We start from the raw sequence: 23,099 nt of genomic DNA on the forward strand, positions 1-23,099 counted from the left end.
CAGTCTTAATCAAACACAATTAAATTAATTTAAATTTCACTATGTAATTGTAATTCCATATGTAACTGAGATGCTCACAAAGTATCTACAAGGCACCATTGTGGATAAATCCCCCAAACAATCTCCAGGAACTCAACATGCTGGGATTCCCCTCTTAAACGTCTCTATACTAATGCATGTGATATGAGGAATAAATACCATGAGTTAGAGTTTTTCACGCAGTTGCAGGGCTCTGTTCTTGTTGGGATTATGGAGATGTGGGGGGATTGGGGTGTGGCAATGGAGGGATACAGGCTCTTTAGGGAGGATAGAAAGGGAAGACTCCCTTTATGTGAGAGAGCAGCTACAGTGCATGGAGCTCTGCTGGGGAGCCAATGGAGAGTTTATGGATTAGGATAAAAGAGAAGACAGGCAAAGGTGTCATTATAGTGGGTCAATATTATAGGCCATGTGACCAGGAAAATCAAGTGGATAATGCCTTCCGAAGACAGATTAGAATAGTCTCACATTCACAGGCTCTGTTCCTCATGGGGGATTTCAAACACCCTGATATCTGTTGGAGAAACTACACAGCAGTGCATAAGCAATTCAGGAGGTTTCTGGAGTGTATTGATGATAACTTCTTCCTCCAAGTGACTGAGCAGCCAACAAGGAGAGGTGCTCTGCTGGACCTCATACTCACCAAAAAGGAGGGCTTCATAAAGGACGTGAAGGTCAAAGGCAGTCTTGGCTGCAGTGACTACGAGATGATGGAGTTCAGCATCTTGATGGGAGGGAGCAGGGTGAAAAGCAAGCCCGCAGCCCTGGACTTCAGGAGAGCAGATTTTGGCTTCTTCAAAGATCTACTCAGAAGAGTCTTATGGGAAAAGGCCCTAGAGGGAAAAGAAGCCCGCAAAAGCTGGTTAATACTCAAGAATCACGAAGGATACTCCAAGCTCAAGAGAGCTCCATCCCAATGAATAAGAAGTCACACAAAAATGCCAGGATGTCTGTGTAGATGAACAGCAAGCTCCTGGACAAACTCAAACACAAAAAGGAAGCATACAGAGGGAGGAAGCAAGGACAGGTAACCTGGGAGGAATACAGAAACATTGTCCAAGCATCCAGGGATGAAGTTAGGAAAGCTAAAGCCCCAGTGGAATTGAATCTGGACAGTGATGTCAGACAAAAGAAGGGCTTCTATAAGTAAATAGGAGACAAAAGACAGACTAGGGGTAATGTGGGCCCATTGCTCAATGAAACAGAGGACCTGGCTACACAGGAGATGGAAAAGATGGAAGTACTGAATGTCGCCTTTGCCTCAGTCTTTACTAGCAAAACCAGCCTTCAGGAATCCCAGTCCCAGAGACCAGGAGGAAAGGTTGGAGCAGGCAATATGTATTCTTGGTGGAAGAGGATAAAGCTAGGGAATACTTAAGGAAGCTGGACCTTAATAAGCCCATGGGCCCTAATGGGATGCACCCATGAATGCTGAGGGAGCTGCCAGATTCATTGCAAAGCCACCCTCAATAATCTTTGACTCATCATGGTGACTGGAAGAAGTACACGAAGATTGAAGGAAAAAAAATGTCACCCCCATCTTCAAGGATAGCGAGGAGGACCTAGGAAACTACAGGCCAGTCAGCCTCACCTTGATCCTTAGGCAAGTGATGGAGCACCTAATCTAGAAAACCATTTCCAGACACATTAAGGACAAGAAAATTATCAAGAGTAGTCAGCGTTGCTTCACCAAAGAGAAGTCATGCATGACGAACTTGATAACCTTCTGTGATAAAGTGACTGGCCTGGAAGATGAAGGAAGAGCAGTGGATATTGTTTACCTGGACTTCAGTAAGGTCTTTGATACTGTCTCCCATAGGCTCCTCATAGAGAAGCTGGATGAGCAGACTGTGAGGTGAACTGAAAACTAGCTAAATGGCCAGGTCCAGAGGGTGCTGATCAGTGGCACAAAGTCTAGTTGGAGGCCAGTAGCTAGTGGTATATCCCAAGGACTAATATTGGGTACAGTTCTGTTTCATGTCTTCATTAATGAGCTGGATGATGGACCAGAGTGTACCCTCAGCCAGTTTGCAGCTGACACCAAATTGGGATGAGTGGCTGATGGGTCATGCTGCCATCCAGGGGGACCTCAATGGGCTGACAGGAACCTCATGAAGTTCAACAAGGTCAAGTGCAAAGTCCTGCACCTGGGGAGAAACAACCCCATGCACCAGTATATGCTGGGGGCTGGCCAGCTGGAAAGCAGCTTGGCAGAATAGGACCTGATGGTTCTGCTGGACACCAGGCTGAACATGAGACAGCAAGGTGCCCTTGCTGCGCTAGGCAAAGTATTGCCAGCAGGTCAAGGGAGGTGATCCTTCCCCTCTACTCAGCACTGTTGACGCCACGCCTGGAGTGCTGTGTCCCGTTCCCCAGCACAAGAGGGACATGGACATACTGGAGAGAGTCCAGCAAAGGGCCATAAGGATGATTAAGGGACTGCAGCACCTCACATATGAGAAGAGGCTGAGAGAGCTGGAACTCTTTACCCTAGAGGAGAGAAAGGTCGGGGGAGATCTTGTTAATGCATATACATACCTGAAGGGAGGGTGCAAAGAGGACAGAGCCAGGCTCTTTTCAGCAGCACCCAACAACAAGAGGCAATGGGCACAAACTGAAATGCAGGAGGTTCCTCTGAAAATCAGGGAACACTTTTGTCCTATGAGGGTGACTGAGCACTGGCACAGGTCGCGCAGAGAGGTTGCGGAGTCTCCATCCTTAGAGACATTCAAAAGCTGTCTAGACATGGTTCTCAACAACTGGCTTTAGCTGGCCCTGCTTGAGCATGCATGGGTTGGACAAGATGACCTCCAGAGGTCTCTTACAACCACAGCCATTCTGTAATGTAATTGTATATAATGATTTAAACTATATCTTTCTTACTTAGTAATTGGTATTTAGATAGGATTTTTCTTGAGAATACTGTTCCCTGGAATAATGGATTTCATAATTTACTTAATTTATGTAATTAATTTAATTTAGTTTTTTAAAAGGAGGGGCAAAATTGGTGGGCAAATAAAAATGTGAGTTGTATTTAAGGGTTTATACATATTCCACATCTCTTCTCTCACAGATCTAACTTTAATACCATGACTACGCCTGTAGAGTCATAAGATCAATACATCTTTCCTGGACTATGCATCTATCACATGGATAGCCCCACTGATCTCATTGTGTTATAAATGAAGCCAGGATTGATCCAAGACATTTTCGTCCCTCATTGTTTGAAATATTATAATATTAGATATAGCATCAGTTCAGATTCATCAGTAGTTTCCCGAGACATACGAAAAATATGTCTACTCTCTCTCTTTCCCTGTCTTCTCTTCCTCAGGATTAAATTTAACAATACTACTGTATTATCATGGATATCACTGTTTTGGAGATTATTAAAATATTACCTTAATGCTTTTTATTCCTTAATTCTGATAAATACCCTCCACCTTAGCTGACATTTCTAACCTCCTGGATTGACAGACATTGTCGTTCAGTTCTCTGTAATATATGTGCTGCTACTTCTAAGTATACCTCTTCCAGAGATACACATACTTTAGAAAATTCGTGAGGACAAAATGGACACATAATAAAGGTAGCAAATCTTCACAGCTCTTACCAATTTACAGTGATTTCAGACGGAAACAAAGACAATCTTGTTTAATGTGTTTTCAGATGGCCTCCATCAGTAGACAAAATGAACTAAGTATCAATATTTTAATACTGTTCTGCATTTATTTAAAAAAATGCAATGCTTTTTGTGTATAGTGTACATTAGGATATACAAGAAATTAATGTTGTTTTAATGGTTATTTTCTTAATAACTAGGCTACTTTAAGAAAACATATGTTAGGAAAACATAAGCTATAATAAAAAAAATCCTGTTAACAGAAAAAAAATTACCTAAAATTGCTTCTTAATCACCTCTTTGTTGTCATTAATGCAGAAAGCATGAGGATTAGTGGTGATTTCTCCTTTAAAAAACCCCAAAACTAAACCTACAAACCCCAAAGCTTTCAAATACATAAAAGCTATTCTGAATTCATTAAGTCAAAGATACGTGTTGTTTTGCTATATTAGAGTCCCTAGGCCATTTCTTGGTGTAATAGAAAGATTGTTCTGGAAACTACTTGATCCTTTATACAATATTTAGTACAGAATTTTATTTCTGTACTAAAATCAGCCAAACTACATAAAGCATAAACAATATGTATGTTAAAAAACAAACAAGCAAAAAAAAAAACCACAAGAAACCAAGTCTGAGGAAAATCTTATCAGACATATTTCCATCCTGAGACCATAGGTTAGCGTACAGAGACTACTCATGGAAGTAAGAATATAGGTTTGTGCCACAACAAGCTGAGTAGGAGGGGGAGCAAAGAATGATTCTTCATTTAGTCCACTTCTTTAATGAATGGGAAGCTGAACAGCAGACACAGTTCAGGATTTTTTTCTTTCCTTTTAACACAAGAATACCCTTCCGCTTATTCATACCCAGTCATCTACAGGTGGTATTAGGCCAAACTGCCAGAAAGTAAGGGCACTTCTGTTTCACTGCCAGTTCTCTACTTCCTATCTTCACCTGATTTATGGACTATATTTATTACATTAAAATTGGAAGAGAACATGCATATTGGCACATGCAAGGACTCTCTGGTGTATGAAATTCAATTAGTCTCTAGTTCATGTTAGTTCAATGCTTGCGTGTCTTCTGGAGTGGAAGTTGCAACAGTCTAATGAAGCCGAAACTTTTGTGTTCCAGCTCTCTGAACACCAGCTAAAGACCTTGGCTTGAGGAAGTTTGGTTATTGACACATTGACTCATTGCATCTATATAAGACTCTCTGCTGCTCATATGCTGTGCCGTAAAAAAAGAAACTGCCCTTCTCAGATGAAATCCTAGAAGATTTTGTCAGTGACAGGACCATCTACCTTCTCCAGATTGTGAATCCTCCCTTTAGAATAAGCTACAATAATGAGGAAAAGATGCAAATCTAGTGATGAAAAAGTACCTTTGCTGTATGATTAGTTTGTGGAAATTTAGAATCTTGCAGATGATATCACTTGGCAGTGAAGACTGTAGGAAGCTGAGTAAATATTTCTAATCCTCTGATAGACGTTGCTTCACCAGAGATGTGTAAATGAATCCTAAAAATATTACTAATTTTAACTTATCTCTTATAATTTTAAAACATTAGTAGGAACAAGGAACTACTGTAATCTTTCTCAATAGAAATGGTAACAATGATTTTTATCTTTCCTTTGGATAATGAACTAATTTAAAGAAAACTAATATAATCTGAAAATGCACCACAGACTGGAGTTTTTCATTCCTGTTTTTGCTTCTTTTCAGCAAGCAAAAGAATTTCAGAGCGCTCCTCATCTTGCAGTGCTTGTTATGCTTCCATTTTAGTCTGCTCTCCTATCTCACAAAATTTTCTTTTTGAAATGTACCTTCTCCCTTTCACCTGTCTCCTCTTTTAAATTGCACACAATATCACAGGGCTGGCAAACTGACAATCTGAGTGAGAAAATTAAATGTGTGACATGTCTCATTACAACTTAGTGCAAATTCTTGCATCACTGAAGACAGTTGCTTTAAATGTTACCTTAAGGAAAATTTGAAATAAGTGAATCCCTTTGGTGAGTAAAATCTGGCTGAAAGCCATGACAGTTAAATCTGGCAACTAAGAGAATACTGCACAGGACATGAGCTAGACTGAAAATCTATTAGAATAAGCGCAGCTAATGTTAAACAACTGCATCATTTAATAGTTCAGTTCATGATGCTTAAAATAAATATCTCCATTGTGGGAATTCTATATCAATTATTCTCTACCGATTTCAGGTCAAATCTGCCCACTGTTGTGATTATTTTAGAGGCACTATCATTATTATTCTACAAAGTATCCAGTGGAGGTGCTAACGTTATATGTGCTCTAGAAAACTTAGAATGAAATCGTGAATGCTTCCACAGGTGTATTTTGGCATCACATGGCTAACATGATTACTTAGAAAAGAGCTAATAGGTTACAATTTGCCCTGAAATTTGTCCTCAGAATTAGGAGAAATTCAGGACTTATTTGAATAAGATCTAAAAAAGTAATTCAGGAGTGTACTGAGGTCTCATTGTTACTGTGATACTTGGATTAAATAGAAATGTTGGCAAACATATTGCAGAAGAAAGTAGAAAAAAACATTTTCTAGATTGTAAAAATAAAAATTACTATTATAAAGCAGGAGAGTAAAAGTGTGTTTAGTGAGGTAATACTGGAATAATCTGTCATTTGGGTAAAGACTACAAAAAAATGTAAACTGTATTGGAAAGTCTCCTATACACTATAGCATAGTAAATTAAGATAAAAAACCAACCTGAACTATATTAATGCCTACAGTAAGAATTTAAACTAAAGGCTGTTTTTTTAATACAGTCATTTTCTGGTCTCTAGTTATCTGAATACTAATCTTTGAAAATTCATAGAGGGACTTCTGAATCTGAAATACGAATAGAAATAGGTGTGAAAAATTTTAAGTCTTTATCTGGCATTGCCATAAATCATTTCAAATCCCAGAAGTAGTTTGTATGATAAAATTGGACTGACTAACCTAAGCTGCTCACTGATTTTCACAGTAGCGTCTTCTGGCTTTTTGGTGAAAATAAGGTTAACACTTTATATGCCATTACAAAAAAGTCCACAGCCTTTATATTCAATTAGGAGAGTGCAGACTTGGGCAGAATTCAGATGGATGGGGGAAGAAATCCCCCACTGCTGTAATTGGCAGGTTTGATTTGGATCATTGGAAGTCGACGAACACAGAATTCACACATTGTACTTTTCATGTAATTTTTAAAGCAGAATTGTTGTTATTCATCTAAAGTCTCCTGAAAGATGTGTTACAAAGATGTTTTACACATCAAAGAAGATACTGAGCTGAATTTGATTGTGTCACCTTTTCAGTAACTTATTTTATTCAAGGTTGTATTTACATTGAAGAGCAAGGTAATAATCATAGAATCATAGAATCAGAATCATAGATTCATAGATTCATAGATTCATAATTAGTTTGGGTGGGAAGGGACCTTTAAAGGACATCTAGTCCAGCCTCCCCTGCAATGAACAGGGACATCTTCAACTAGACCAGGTCGCTTAGAGACCCAGCCAAACTGCCACTGAATGTTTCCAGGGACGGAGCATCTCCCACCTCTCTGGGTAATGTGTTCCAGAGTCTCACCACCTTCATTGTAAAAAAATTCTTCCTTATACCTAGCCTAAATCTACTCTCTTTCAATTTAAGGTCATTACCCCTTCTCCTGTCACTACACTCCCTGATAGAGTCCCTCCCCATCTTTCCTGTAGGCCCCCTTTAGATACTAGAAGGCTGCTATAAGGTCTCCTCGGAGCCTTCTCTTCTCCAGGCTGAACAACACCAACTCTCTCAGTCTGTCTTCATAGAAGAGGTGCTCCAGCCCTCTGATCATCTTTGTGGCCCTCCTCTGGACTCGCTCCAATGGGTCCATGTCCTTCTTGTGCTGAGGATTCCAGAGCTGGACGCAGTACTCCAGCTGGGGGTTCACCAGCGTGAAGTAGAGGAGGAGAATCACCTTCCTCAACTTGCTAGCCACTCTTGATGCAGCCCAGGATAAGGTTGGCCTTCAGGGCTGCAAGCACACAGTGTTGGCTCATGTCCAGCTTTTCATCCACCAGTACCCCCAAGTCCTTCTCCTCAGGGTGGCTCTTAATCCCTTCATCCCCCAGCCCTTATTGATACCAGGTGTTGCCCTGACCCAGGTGTAGGACCCTGCACTTGGCCTTGTTGAGCTTCATGAGGTTCACTTTGTGAGCTTGCCCAGATCCCTCTGGATGGCATCCCTTCCCTCCAGCATGGCAGCTGCACCACACAGCTTGGTGTCATCCACAAACTTGCTGAGTGTGCACTCGATGCCGCTGTTTATATCATTGATGAAGATATTAAACAGTACTGGTCCCAGTATGGATCTCCATCTGGACATTGAGCCATTGACCACTACTTTCTAGATGCAACCATCCAACCAATTCCTCATCCACCGAACAGTCCACCTGTCAACTCCATATCTTTGCAATGTAGAGAGAAGAATGTTGTAGGGAACTAGGTCAAAGGCCTTACAGAAATCCAGATGGGCAACATCTGTAGCTCTTTCCTTGTCCAATGATGTAGTCACTCCATTATAGAAGGCCACTAGATTGGTCAGGCAGGACTTGCCCTTAGTGAAGGGCAGTCTCAAATCACCTCCCGGTCCTCCATGTGGCTTAGCATAACTCCTAGGAGGATTGGTTCCATGATCTTCCCAGGCAGATGTGAGTCTGACAGGTCGGTAGATCCCAGGGTCCTCCTTTCTACCCTTTTTAAAAATGGGTGCAACGTTTCCTTTTTTCCAGTCACCGGGGACTTCACCCAACTGCCATGACTTTTAAAATCACATGGAGAGTGGCTTGACAACTACTTCAGCCATTTCCCTCAGGACTCTGGGTTGCATCTCATCAGGTCCCATAGACTTTTGTATGCTCAGGTTCCTCAGGTGCTCACAAACCTGATCTTCTCTTACAGTGGGAGGTACTGGCTCTTCCAGTCCCCATGTTGTGGTCCATCTACTAGAGAGGTGTGGGAAGAGAGATTGCCAGTGAATACTGATGCAAAAATGTTGTTGAGTACCTCAGCCTTCTCCTTATCTGTTTTTACCAGTTTGCCAGTCTTGCTCACCAGGGAGGTGCGCTTTATTTGACCTTCCTTTTCTGGGTGACATACCTGTAGAAGACCTTCTTATTATTCTTAGTATCCCTTGCCAAGTTCAGCTCCAGCTGTGCCTTGGCCTTCCTGACCTCATCCCCACATAACCAGGCAGCCTCCCTATACTCTTCCCAGGATACCTGATCCTGCTTGAACTGCCTGTGCATTTCCTTCTTGCCTTCTAGTTTGAACAGTAGGTCTTGACTCAGCCATGCCCATCTCTTGCCTTCCTTTCCTGATTTCTTACACCTGGGAATCAAGAGCTCTAGCACTCTTTGGAAAGTATCCTTAAAGATCTGCCAGCTCTGTTCTGCTCCTTTGTACATGAGGTCAGTTTCCCAAGGGTCCTATTGAGTAACCTTGAAGAGCTGGGAGTGTTCTTTCCTAAAATTCAGGGTCCTGACATTATTCTTTACCTGACCCATATCCCTCAGGACTGCGAACTCCACTAGTACATGATCACTGCAGTCCAGGCTGCCTCCAATCTTGATGTCACCAATTAGCTCACTTGCATTGGTGCCCATCCGGTCCAGTATCACATTCCCTACGGTGGGGCTGTCCATTACCTGGCTTAAGAAGTTATCCTCAATTCCAAGAGTCTCCTGGATTGCCTACAGCTCACCGTGCTACTTTTCCAGCAGATGTTGTGGTTGTTGAAGTCCCCCAGCAGGACTAGAGCCTGCCAGTGTGATGCCTCCTGTATCTGGATTGTCAATAGGGTCCCTTTGATCAGGTGGCCTGTAGTAGACACCAACCAGAAGGTTTCCTTTGTTGCCTCCTTCTCTAGTTCTTACCCATAAGCTTTCAACCCGTTTGTGGCAATTCTTCAGAGGCAACTCTTCACATTGTGTCCATATTAATTAACTCTGGTTTTATTGTAATTGAAGAAAAAAGAATCCATCTTTTAAAACCTGTTTTTCTCTCCGTCTTGGATTGGTAACTCAGTTTCTTTTTTAAGTATTCACATAATACTCCATTTTGTTACCCTCTCTAAATATTAATTATCTTCAGTTTAACAGTACCTTCCTTTTTCATTTATATGAAATCCTTCTAAATTTAAAAGTTTGTTCAACCAGTTTAGATAGATGACCAAATATGCAAAATTGTCTTTCACAGAAATTGGAATTACTGTACGATGAAACAGGGGTATATAACATAAAACCAGCAGATATTCTGATTTTCTATACAGTGAGAAAAGTTATATATAAAGTATGTATACCACTGACAGCTGGAAAGGGAAGTTTTTCTGTGTAAGAACAGCAAGAAATTCACTGAAACAAGAGTTTGTAACAGTGACAAATATGAAAACAAAACCACATCTTCACAGCTGATCATTTTGTACAATAAAATTGCTAAATGAAACAGATGTGTCTGCATTTCTCAGCTTGGCTGACATGAATCACAGATGCCCATTAGCCAGACTAACTGTAGGAAACACTGTATACTAAATGTAGCAGAGAAATATTTTGCAGAACTTTTTCAATACTAGAGTAAAATGATAAAACTTTGCAGTGCTAATTGACATACTGCTCCTGCAGTTCTGAGCTGGGTAAAGATTCAGTGTTCAAGGTTTTCAAGCACATTGGGCGGTTTGTAGCCATCTTTAGTGTTAGATTCCTCTAATAACATCTGTATTGAATGAAGAGCTAAGAAAATGAAATGAGGTATTTTCTTTCCTTGCTTATATATAATACATATTTTCATTCCTTTATTTATGTCTACAAGTTTTGTTCATTGTATCTATAGCTTTATGTTTCCTGATCACCCTAGAAGACCTTCTGAAATGTCATTCTGAATTTGAAGTCTTTCTACAATAACTGTGGACTGTTTTGTGTATACATTAATTTTTATATGGATTACCAATCCAAAGTGAAATTATTAACATATTTTAGAAAATGCAAAGTGTTAGATCTTAAAGTGTTCTTCTGAACTATGCAGGTTGGTATTCCTTATAAATATGTTACTCTAGAGTGCAACTGTCAGCTCCCTAAAAGCCTTTTTGTGGATGTCTCAAAATCTTATATTCAGCTCCCTCTCCAGTCTTTTTGGCTAATATAGGTGGGGAAAAAACATATAAAGTTTGAATTTGGCAGAGGTAAGAGGTTAATGATTTTGTGAGTGGTATAAAAAGAATATTTTTCACTTCCAAATCAGCTTAGTAAGAATTTTTGACACACACATAGCTACAGAACAAGCAATTCAGAACATCAACATTGATAGTATCTTGCATATTAGACAAGTAAGTATGTTAAAAGATCTTTACATCCTGAATTGGATCTAAATAAAGTTGTTCAAAATCGTCATAATTTGTAGTGTAGGGGTTTTCTTCATTTTCTGATTTAGTTCTGTTTACTACACTGTGTTTGTGCTTCTAGTGCCAAGCAACATTCTCAGGCACCAGAATGCAGTTATTGGGATTGCTAAATTATTTTACAAGTTCCTGGCTTGCTTTTGCTACATATTACTCTCCAAAATAATTTCCATGCATGATTTGTGAGTTAAATTTGGCCAGATACCATTCCTGGGAACTGTTAGCATGAGGTTATGCTATTTTGTAGATAGACAATTTATTAGAATGGATTTTGCCAGATCCTGCTAACTGATTTCTGAGTTAAAGAACAGGCACTGCAGCCACAATGTACTATTGTCAACTTTTTTAAGAATTTATAATACCAGATCTGACTTTTTAAAGCATATTGGAAAACTGCAATTTGCTCATTTAAATATTTTTTCCTCTCCCATCTTCCTTGTTCACATGGGCCTTTATTTTGTATTTCTGGTCCATGTGTCTAAGGAATAGCAGCCTTCTATAACTATTCTTCATCACTCTGCTGTGAAAATATTGTATCTAGTGGTCTTGGACCACCAGTGAGCTCTTAGGACCATAACGTTTTTGAAAATAAGGTGGCATCCTAGGAAGACCTGGAGAAGAAAACACTTAAAAGGTTTATGAGGACTAGTTACACTAAATGACATTATAAAAGGGGCCACAGCCTGTAAGATAATGTCCAGTCCCCCCAAAAGAATGTTACTTAGAAGGGTGAAAGGTCACAACTTTAATGCGCCATCAAGAGAGGAACATGAGGGATTCAAGTTCACAGTAAAAATTCATTCCCCAAAAGACAAGTGAGAATGGCTTGAAACCTTCAATTTGAAGTCAGGAAGAGAAATGAAAGGAAAAGGAAGAATAGGATTTATTTGCAAAAGGTTTCTCTTAATATCTACTTTCCTACTCTTCACATTTGGTAGAGCTTCCTATTTCGTTATTTATTATAGAATGAAATAAAGATATTAGTAAGAAAATGTGTATTTTTTAAAGTAAACATACACATATGTAATGTAAGTGAAGTTTAATTTGTCATTCTTCGATAAATATTTACAGTGTTTCTCAAGGTTTATTTCTGAACTGAAAGAAAATAGGGAAACGTTTATATAGAAAATCAAAGTTCAGAACAATGATAGTTTTCTAAATTTCTACCGTAAAGGCTTAGATCCAAGATTCCACATGAGCTCCTTCTGTTCCACATATTGCAAGTGTGTGGGAAACATTCAGTGTTTGAAAATGTTTCACAACAGAGAAGTTTACTGTTTGACTTCAGCTTACCCCACCAGTCCACTGCGTATGTTTGGTTTCAGCACAAAAGACAAGGAAAGCCACATTCAAAACCCTAATAGTTGGATATTCTACCTCTGATAATGATTTTAAACGGATGCTATGGAAGACAATATGAGGGCACCATAGGCAAAAAAGAGAAATACTTCCATGGCTGCATTACAAGGGGGATATTTATACTAAGCTACACATATAATGTTTTTCATGATCTGAAATGTCAGCTAAATAAACAAAAACCCTTCACATGACTAAATATGATCTTACTTCAGTTCTAATTGATGCTGTTAATGTGTGTTCAAATAACCATTTTTAGAAAAGAAAAAAAATGTACTGGTTCTGTCTTAAACTTTTTGGTACATTCTGATATTTTTGATTGCGAAAAGTCTTTATATTTGCACTTCATTTTTGTAATCAGAACTCCTACTTGATTTGATCATTCTGCTTAACCCAAAAATAAATAAAAAAAAACAACCTACACGTGTCTTGGCAAAAATAAATCTGAATGCCAGATTGTTTCAGCTAATTGTGAAATCAATGAGACTGGAAAGAAATTTCCAAAAAGTGATGAGAAAAACTATGGTAAGTGTATCCAAAATATCAAACGAGCCAACCACATTACTCTACCAAACAGCAGCGTAATTGAATAATTTTTTGTTATGAGTGTACTAAAGTCAGTCAGTACTACAGGTCATTAATAGATGAAGTTAAGATTTATATTATTTACATAATAGGTGTTAAATCAGTACTGAATAAGTAATAATTTGTTTCTTTTAGGCTATTTACATTAGTTGATGGAGTGAAAACGACGATGACTTAAAATGAAATGTTCTCCAATTTAGGAGAAATATAAAGAATATGAAAAATAATAAAAAACAAAAGTAGTCTGACATGGAACCAGTTGTTCTATTTTCCTTAATTGTCATGTATTCTGCCATGTTCTTTATCTGCTTAGTGAATTTACAACTAGCACAGCAGGTTGTGAATTTTTAATAGGATCTCTTCAAGGAAGGAAAAGGTCAGTATTAACATAAAAATCTTCTTCAAGAATTGTGGTGCAAAGGTTTCTTAACAGAGAACAGGTGTTTCTGCAAAACTAAAATCTGCCACAGGAGTCAAGTTAAAAGATTCTTGGAGATAAGTTAGGGAACAAATGCCTCAGTATGACACCATGACTGCCAGTCAATGGTGACTGAAAAATACTTTGTTTTGCTGGTATTAAACATGTTTGTTGCACACAGAATGATTTAATATATAGTAATTATTAAAAAAAAAAAAAAAACAAAAAAAAAACAAAAAAACACATACACACAACAAAACAACAAAAAAAAAACCAAACCCAAACCCTTTTTGTTACTTCTAAATAAAGTGTTCTTATTTTTGTTTCCTTTTCAGCTTCATTCTGACCAGGACAAGGGAGATGGATCCCTCAAATACATTTTGTCAGGAGACGGGGCTGGTACTCTTTTTATAATTGATGAGAAAACAGGTGACATTCATGCTACTCGGAGAATTGACAGGGAAGAGAAAGCCTTTTACACGCTGCGTGCCCAAGCTATTAATAGAAGAACTCTGAGACCAGTGGAACCTGAATCTGAGTTTGTCATCAAAATCCATGACATCAATGACAATGAACCAACGTTTCCAGAAGAAATTTACACTGCTAGTGTTCCTGAAATGTCAGTAGTGGGTGAGTGCTTTATACTGAGGCACAAATGCCTGTTCTATGTTACTTGATGAATAATTTCCCCATCCTCTGAAAATTCAGTCATGTTCGGAATTCTACCTGACAGGTTAAGTATCTCCTGATGAGTTAAGTATCTTTCATTTGGGTTTGTTTGTTCAAACATTGGTATTGCATTCAGAAACAGATTTTTGTGATTTGAGATCTCTTTCTACTTAGAATATTCAAATTATTAATTTACAGTAATTTTTAATATAATTATAAATAGAAAGCAGTTAACGGTGAATCACCCTTCTCCTTAAGAACTGTTAGAATAAGATCACTAAGTTAGCCTGTTGAAAGCTCAATGAATTGTTTCTTTCATTTTCACTGGAGGTCCCCAGTGGTGATAAGCACTGAATGGAGAGCTGTCTCCACTTTCACTCTTTCTGTGGCTGAGTTATATGTTTACTTATGTGCTGTTGATGCACTGCCTGAAGATAGACACACTCATTCTCTTTGCTTTCAGTTTTTCAATGTATGGAGGAATCCTCTTGTGCTTTCAGTTCCTCCCTTAACACTCATGAATGGCAGCTTCAAGAATCTTAAACAGCTGTTTGAGTTAATCTTTCTTCTGTTTGCAACGTATTTTCAGTTCCTATCTTACTTACAAAGTTGTGACCTGGATCATGCGAGCTGATTAGATTCATAAACAATAACATTTTGGAATATGAGCTATTATTATGTCCAAACAATTCTTTAGGAAGAATTTTGAAAAGCTTAAAAATATATAGAGTCTCTTTGAAAATTAATATTCACTTATTCATTGTATAACTGTAGACATAACACTAACCTCTAAATATTCAGAAAACACACAATAACTTCAATATCTCTTTTGGCTATTATTACCATTTTAACTACTACCATTGCCTGAACTAGATCAAACAGTGTTTTGTGATTTTTTTATATACACAGGTCTTGAAGTTTTAGTGCTTGCTTTCCCGGGCTTCAGAAAATGTTAAAAGAGCAAGAAAATACATAATTTTTGAAAGAGAATGGCCTCAGCAAAGCTGTGCAGCAATGTGTGCATAATACTAATAATTTCCTATTCCTAATAATATATTTCAATCTTCTTTTAGTTTGCAATTGAATAATTTTTAACAATCCCAACATTCAGCAAGCAGTTTTTAGCATAAATGAAAATAAAAAAGAAAGAGGAAGAAATCTGTCAGATGATTGCATAGGGCTGTACTGGAATCCCATCAAACTAGTACACATAAAGAGGAGAACTGAAAAGTCTTCTTTCTTTACTGTTCCAAAATAGAACAAAATGTAATACTGATTTATTAATTTACTGATCAGTTCTCTAGAATCATACATTTCAGTGAATGATGAGTGATGAGATGTGCATATTAACTCTATATGCACTTATCTGAATAACAGAAAGAAGATAGACATGGTAGCATATCATACTAGGCAAGTTTACTCATATGCCTCATAGCTTTCAGAGCTACACTGGATAATGTACATATCAACTAAAGTTCAGGGCTATTTGGTTTCGCTTCATGCATTTTAACTTTTCAGCAAGATTGCATATATCATTCATTTAATCAGTATACAACCGTATCTCTGTTACTTAATAACTGAGTAAATTGGTAAATTTCTAATCACTAGTATTTCTTCACTAATTAGTAAGTGAAGGCTGCTATTGCCTAGTGTCCTGCTTTCTTCGCTAAAAGTATCAAAAGAAGCGCACAAGTAGCAAAAACATGCAAGAGCATCAGCTTGAAATAATTGAAATCTACGCATTCCCTGGAGTGCAGGGTTTGCTCCATGCTAAAATATCCTGTACTATAAGGTACTACAAAGGGGTCCAGCAGGTAAGAAAAATATTATTTAGTCTTAATCTACTCCATCTGTGCCATCCTTAAGGTATCAAATCATGATGCAGCCATACACCAGCCTCTTTCAGACCAGAAACAACAGTTTTGATTTCTTCCTCAGGTAGTGGTATTAGCCAGATGGATACCTGAGAATGTGGCTATTTCTATTATCAAATTCAGTGTCTTGACAAAGGTCCATAAATTCTTTGTTGTCTTTCTTCTGCTGAACATTAATCATAGTAAAGGCAGAGATAAATGGGCCAACTTCAGGATCCTGCAGTTGGGTCAGTATCCTAGAAGACATCTTGTTCTCCTGAAATCTTTGTAATGATTACCCGATATTTTCTCTTCTTTCACTTTTTTTTGTTTTCTTACGTTCAATGTTTATGACTCAGAATATTCTTATGGTTTTGATGACAATCTTCTGCTCTGTCCATCATATTCTTCATCTATATCTCCCTCTCTGCTCATTTGGAAGTTTCTTTTCAGAACTGCAGATGAGTCTATTTTCCTCTTTATAGATTTTCCTCTGGATTTTGACTAGTGGTATCTTTTAGACAAGCTTTCAGAACTTTCTGCTATTTAGACCTTTTTTTTTTTATCATTACATCCTTTCTTTTATTTCATAGAATCATAGAACGGTTCAGGTTGGAAGGGACCTTAAAGTTCATTTAGTTCCAACCCCCCTGCCATGGGCACAGACACCTCCCACTAGGCCAGGCTGCTCAAAGCCCCATCCAGCCTGGCCTTGAACACTTCCAGGGATGGGGCATCCACAGCTTCTCTGGGCAGCCTGTTCCAGTGCCTCACCACCCTCACAGTAAAGAATTTCTTCCCAATACCCTATCTAAATCTACCCTCTTTCAGTTTGAAAACGTTACCCCTCCTCCTATCATTACATTCCCTGATAAAGAGTCCCTCCCCATCTTTCCTATAGGCCCCCTTTAGGTACTGGAAGGCTGCTATAAGGTCTCCTCAGAGCCTTCTCTTCTCCAGGCTGAACAACCCCAACTCTCTCAGCCTCTCCTCATAACATAGGTGTTCCAGCCCTCTGATCATCTTCATGGCTCTCTGCTGGTCCCGTTCCAACAGGTCCCTGTCCTTCTTGTGCTGAGGATTCCAGAGCTGGATGCAGTACTCCAGGTGGGTTCTCACCAGAGTGGAGTAGAGGGGCAGAATCACCTCCCTTGACTGTTGTCCATACTTCTTTTGATGCAGCCCAGGATACAGTTGCCTTTCTGGGCTGCAAGCAAACTACTGGCTCATGTTGAGCTTCTCGTCCACGAGCACCCCAAGTCCTTCTCTTCAGGGCTGCTCTGAAGCTATTCACCGCCCAGCCTGTATTTGTGCCTGGGATTGCCATGACCCAGGTGCACGACTTTGCACTTGGCCTGGTTGAGCTTCATGAGGTTTTTATGGGCCCACCTCTCAAGCCTGTCCAGGTCCCTCTGGATGGCATCCCTTCCCTCCAGTGTGTTGACCGTGCCGCACAGCTTGGTGTCATTGGCAAACTTGCTGAGGTTGCACTCAGTCCCACTGTCCATGTCACCAACAAAGATGTTAAACAGCACTGGTCCCAGCACTGACCCTTGAGGAATGCCACTCATCACTGTTTTCCACTTGGATATTGAGTCGTTGACCACAACACTTTGAGTGCGGCCATCTACCCAGTTCCTTATCAACATTTGTTGATGTTTCTCTATTCATCTGTTATAGTCTATATATTCTCTAATCATTCCTTATCCTTATTCCATCCTGTATCTTCAGCACTGTTTCTACTGTCATGCTCACTAGCTGGTCGTTTCTGCTTCTGAATCTGGGATATTAATTCCCAGTGCTTAGTCCTCTCTGCCATAGCATTTATCTTATAACAAACACTTCCTTCTTGTTTCCTATTAACAAAGATTTTTTTTTAATTTTTTTTTTATAATTGTCTCATTAAACCCTTTTGCATCTTCTGAGTTATAATTTTATAATATAAAAAATGGCAGATTTTGAAAACCCAAATTATTATATTACATTATTAGATTTTTTACAAACTTCAATTTCACTCTGCACACAAATTCTGCCATAAGGAGAGGGGACAAAAAAGGAAAAAAACCCGAACTCCAAACCAAAAAATCCTACAAGATTCAACATTATTTTTCTTTAAAAGGGACGTCTTAAAGAATTGGACATATCCACTGACGTGCTTGTTTCCAGCTTATTGTTTTACAAGTTACAGGAGTACCATGTAGCCAAAGACCTTTCTGACATCGACTTCTCTAAATATACAGCCCTTTCCAATTCTCTGTTATTCTGCTGCAATAAGTAGTTTATTTCATGGGAGAACATGTGTCTTTATTTCCTCTTTATTCTACTAGAAAGAGCAAAAAAATTCTATTAATTCAGCTTTTTATTTGTACTGAGAATTTACTAGGGAGGGTACTTGCTGTAGTTATGTATGACATAACTCAGGAGCAAGAAAAAGGAAATGTAAGTTTCAAATTCAGCTCTACATGGATATTCTGTGGATTCTTTTTCCTAGCTAATTATCTTCAGTGATTCTTATCTAATACATTACATCATAAATGCATTGTGAGGTCAAAGTCATTAATAATTGTATGGTGTTTGAAGATGCTTGCAAAGAGCACATTAAAAAGGGCCAAATATATTAATTACTATTATAGTACCAGACTCTAGGGAGCTTCAAACATTATAATTAAAATTATGTTAAAATTATGCCTTCCGAGAACTACAATAATCTAACAAATGACTGTTAATTTCTGGGCCTAGCTCACCACCGTGTAATTCTCGTTTATCGTATAATAACATTGGCAAGTATACAAGGAGAAAATCACAGAATTCATACATCTCATTAATAGCATAGCTGGTGCCATATTCTCCAGTGCCTCCACTGTCTCCTTTTATGCCCTCCTATAGAGTTTAGATTAGGCTTTAGATCCTGCAGACCAAGGACTCTTACCAACTCCATCAGAAGCAATCTGTGCCTAGGTAAAAGACAGAGCAAGGCCCAGCCCAAGTAGTGCTGACTAAGTCACACTCACACGGTAGTCTTTAAACCCTGTCACAACTGATCATCTTCAGCGCCTTGGGATTTCTGGTCCAGGTTTCAGACCAGAGCAAGCGATATATTTGTAGTATTGACCATCAGTGGTCTTCAGTGGCTTTAGTGAACTGAAGCAAAGCAAAACAAGCCGATGGTTTGGCAGTTGATGTGTACAACATAACTGATATACTGATATACAGAACCGCCTCCTCCTGTTCACTTCTTTGCTTGGTTTCTGTCAGGTTTTTCAGAGGAATCACTGATCCCTCGACGGAAGCCTAGAGAGCATGTCTCTCTTCCTCTTACAAGCAATGGCCAAGATCAAGGTGGTGACTTCTGCATCCTGAATGGCAGGCAGAAGTGTAGCAGTGCCCTTGCACTTTTCCCGCCAGGCACTTGACCGGTGGCTGGCCAGCAACAGCCAAAGAGCTGAGGCAACATTGAAAAGTATAGTTCACCCATACTGCTTTTGGGTAACGAGATGTACATCACCTTGAGCACAACCCACTGAGTAAATCGCACTGTGTGATAGTGGTGAAACTAAGGAGCCCAAGTCTCTTCCTACAGACTTTAAAGGGAACAGGATCAAATTTACAGTTTTCAGAAGTGTCTGATAGATTTTATTGGGTGTATATGCAGCCATACTCATTGCAGCTAGAGAGAAGGACAGGTGATATGATTGGTTCTGTTTCATGTGTTTGTGTATTAAAATAGCATTAATATTATGTATGCATTATGACAATCATAACTGAAGCAGCAGTAACTGACACATATTATTACATTGCAAATAGGTTTCTTTTTATTTTTTCAAATCTATTAAACACATTCTTCAGTTTTCTTCCAAATTATCCTTCAAAGTCGATTCTGCATGGTTTTTTTAAGCTAAAATGGAAAAAAACAACAACTCATACAATTGACCTCTTAATAAATACTGCTAGTTTGAACATATGAAGGAAATGTGAAAATTAGAAACAAGAAATAATTCAGTTACTTGTAATAGAGACAAAATATCTCCTTTCATGGGTTTGCAATGTAGATTTTTCTCATTAATACATTGTGCTGTTCTGATGGATGCCTTGATGATGAATGTTCTCTGTTTTTATCGATATAAAATGGAGGATTTGTAAAATTTACTTGGATAATGCCGTGTTGATTGGTGTACTTGGTTGTTTGATTTTTGTTTTTTTTTACTTGCAGCATTTAAGTTACTGAACGTAATTTGTTTTTACCTTTCTTATACACAACACCTCTTTGCTATTTCAGAGCAAATCTTTTTTAGAAGAAAGTATACCTTCTAGCACTGAAGTTTGCTACATACTAGGATGGTCCAAAAAGTGCATTTCAGCATAAAGGCAATGCTCTTCAGAACTTAAATATGTTCAACAAAAAAGGCCTCTGTATCCTTTAACAAAATAGTTATATAGACATATATCTACAAATGGAGTTCAATGTGTCTGGAGATATAAGACATTGGTGAATCGGAAACAGATGAAGTTTTTATGACAGCTCTACCACCCCTACATTCTTATATTTTAAAGATGTTCAGATTTTCAGTTTCAGGCCTAGTCTAGATGATCATTAAAGCAATCATTAGTACAGCGGAAGGTATTCATAATTTTTATCTTATTTTTTCATTATACTTGTGTAGAAGTATTTTTATATATTTATATTTACATATACTTATGTAGAAGATTTTTTAAATCTTCTTTTGTGTTTGAGGCTTTTTTCAGTTAAACCATTTATTCATTCCATTTTAATATCAGTAATAACATAACCAGGAATTTGCCTATTATGCCTTCTTTATGAGATGCAAGTTCTCTTTGGAACTCACTGAAGCAAGGGTTTCTGTTCTAAAACAGTTGAAAACTGAGTGTTTCTGATAACTCATCTCTGATTCAACAATTATGCACTTGCTCATTCCATTGATATTGGCGCAATTGTTCACATGATTGAACAACTGACTTGTCAAAAGCAGATTTGTCATCGTCTTGTGAAATCCCAAACTGGGGAAGCATAGCATTTGCTTCTATTTGCCTTTCTATGTATGCTAAAATAAATATGCAATAGTCACACTATGAGAAGGAATAAATAGTTGTGCCAAGTGTCTCGGATTTACAGGTGCTTTGTTTCACAATCTTTGGCAGTATTTGGTGGAAGGCAAGGAGAAAAAGGGTTCAAAGTTCTCATCCTCAGAATAGCCCGTGGCTAAGTAGCCATACACATATGATGATTTCTTTTTTTTTCTTTGTTTTTTTTTTTTTTTCCCACTTCTTTCCTATATACTTAAAATGATATCTGCACTTTATGGAGGTACAATAGGGGAGATCCTTGTTGATACTTGATTTCTCTGGTGGAAGAGTTGAACAGGATGTAGAAACTATTTTGATTCAACAAGAAATGGCAGAAGCAATTCTAAGCATTTCATGTTTTGAAGAACAGGTATATTCCACTAAAATTTAGAGATGGTCTTTAAGATTAGAAAGTTTTCTGGAGTCTAAATAACCAGCAGATTTCAAAGTTCATATAGCAGTCTTTCTTCTGGTGGTATCTATCTGTATTAACACTTAGAAGGTAGGGAGTGCAAATTACTAGTTTTTCCCAAGTTCCAATGACCTATTTAATCATCTTTTTCTGTCATGGTCTTGCATGTGCGGTTTCATATCATGTAGACATCATTGGACAGAAATAAAAGGAAAAAAAAAAATCTGTTCTAGGTAACGGAAAGCAGGCATTTATTGTAATAAAAACAAATAAGTCTTCTGAAAAGAGGAAGTGAGTACATAAGTATGAAATTATTGTAGCTGAGCAAGGATAAGAATACAGTTCAACTATATAGCTATTGTTTGCCTTTGCTAATTAGATCTTAATCACGCACATGGGATGAGGAAAGTTTAGATTCAATTTATGTAGAATGAGATCCTAAAATAGGAAAGAATGTACCTGAAGTTGACTATCAGATCAAATATATTTGAAACGTCCAATTGACATTAGCTGAAATTTTCTTTGGGATCTGCTCAAATGCAAATTGATGTTCTGGGACCTCCACCTAGTTCACTAAGTTGACTTTGGCTGTTTCAGGTACTTCTGTGGTGCAAGTTACAGCTACTGATGCCGATGACCCTTCATACGGAAACAGTGCCAGAGTAATTTACAGCATACTTCAGGGACAGCCATATTTCTCTGTGGAACCAGAAACAGGTCAGGAAAATTGTCATTATTTCCATTTATCATAAACTGTAGATTTTTTTCCTTCATTTTATAAATCTTATATCACCTAAAAAAATACTTTTAAAAACTAACTGAAATGAAGAAATATTTCTTGATTTTTTCCCTCATAACTTAGAGTTCTTACAGCTGACACTATGAAGCATAAGTAACTTTACAGTGGTACTATTGATAACTTAGGGATCTAAGTAACAACGTGTCTGATAAAGGCAAGAATAAAGGTTTGTGTCCTAGAAAATGTTTGTTTTTTTTTCTTAATGGACTAATAAAAGGCATTATTTCTAGGCATAAACCTTGTGTGTAAATATCTTGAATCATTTTTAACATGAAATGTAACCGGAAAGGGAGCTGTGATGTAGAACTAAGGTTTGTTCAACAAACAGCCTGTACTGAAGGCTATTTATAAAGCTTATGAACAGAAATTTGTACTTTAAAACATGAAATTAATACTTTAGAAATGTATTTCACAGACTAATACAAAAAAGATGCAACAGATTGCTGCACATCAAAAATAAGGAGGTTATTAACAATTTTTGTTTTTTCTTTATTTATTTAAGGCATCATCAGGACTGCTTTGCCAAACATGAACAGAGAGAACAGGGAGCAGTACCAAGTAGTTATCCAGGCAAAGGACATGGGAGGCCAGATGGGTGGATTATCAGGGACCACCACCGTGAACATCACTTTGACTGATGTCAATGACAATCCACCTCGATTCCCCCAGAGTAAGCTGCATTTAATAGTTGCCTTGCACTGTAAAAGCTTCAAACTAAAGAGTTAAGCAACGACCATCTGGTTTAATTTAGAGTAAATCTAGATTATGGGGCACACATGAACAAAAGGCTTATGTACTGATTTATTCACTATTAT

General features: G+C 38.1%; 1 protein-coding gene across 5 annotated transcripts in view; it reads left to right on the forward strand.

Annotated features, from left to right (window-relative positions):
* The window catches only part of LOC134511714 (cadherin-10), a 102,595-nt gene that overhangs the window by 54,558 nt on the left and 24,938 nt on the right, over positions 1 to 23,099 (forward strand). For all 5 annotated transcript variants that reach the window (XM_063326096.1, XM_063326098.1, XM_063326097.1 and 2 more), the window contains 3 exons: positions 13,805 to 14,099; positions 22,083 to 22,202; positions 22,787 to 22,954. In XM_063326096.1, coding sequence (XP_063182166.1) covers positions 13,805 to 14,099; positions 22,083 to 22,202; positions 22,787 to 22,954 — 583 coding nt within the window. The remainder of the gene's footprint in view (positions 1 to 13,804; positions 14,100 to 22,082; positions 22,203 to 22,786; positions 22,955 to 23,099) is intronic.

This window comes from Chroicocephalus ridibundus, chromosome 2 (genome assembly GCF_963924245.1).
Source record: "Chroicocephalus ridibundus chromosome 2, bChrRid1.1, whole genome shotgun sequence".
NCBI classification, from domain to species: domain Eukaryota; kingdom Metazoa; phylum Chordata; class Aves; order Charadriiformes; family Laridae; genus Chroicocephalus; species Chroicocephalus ridibundus.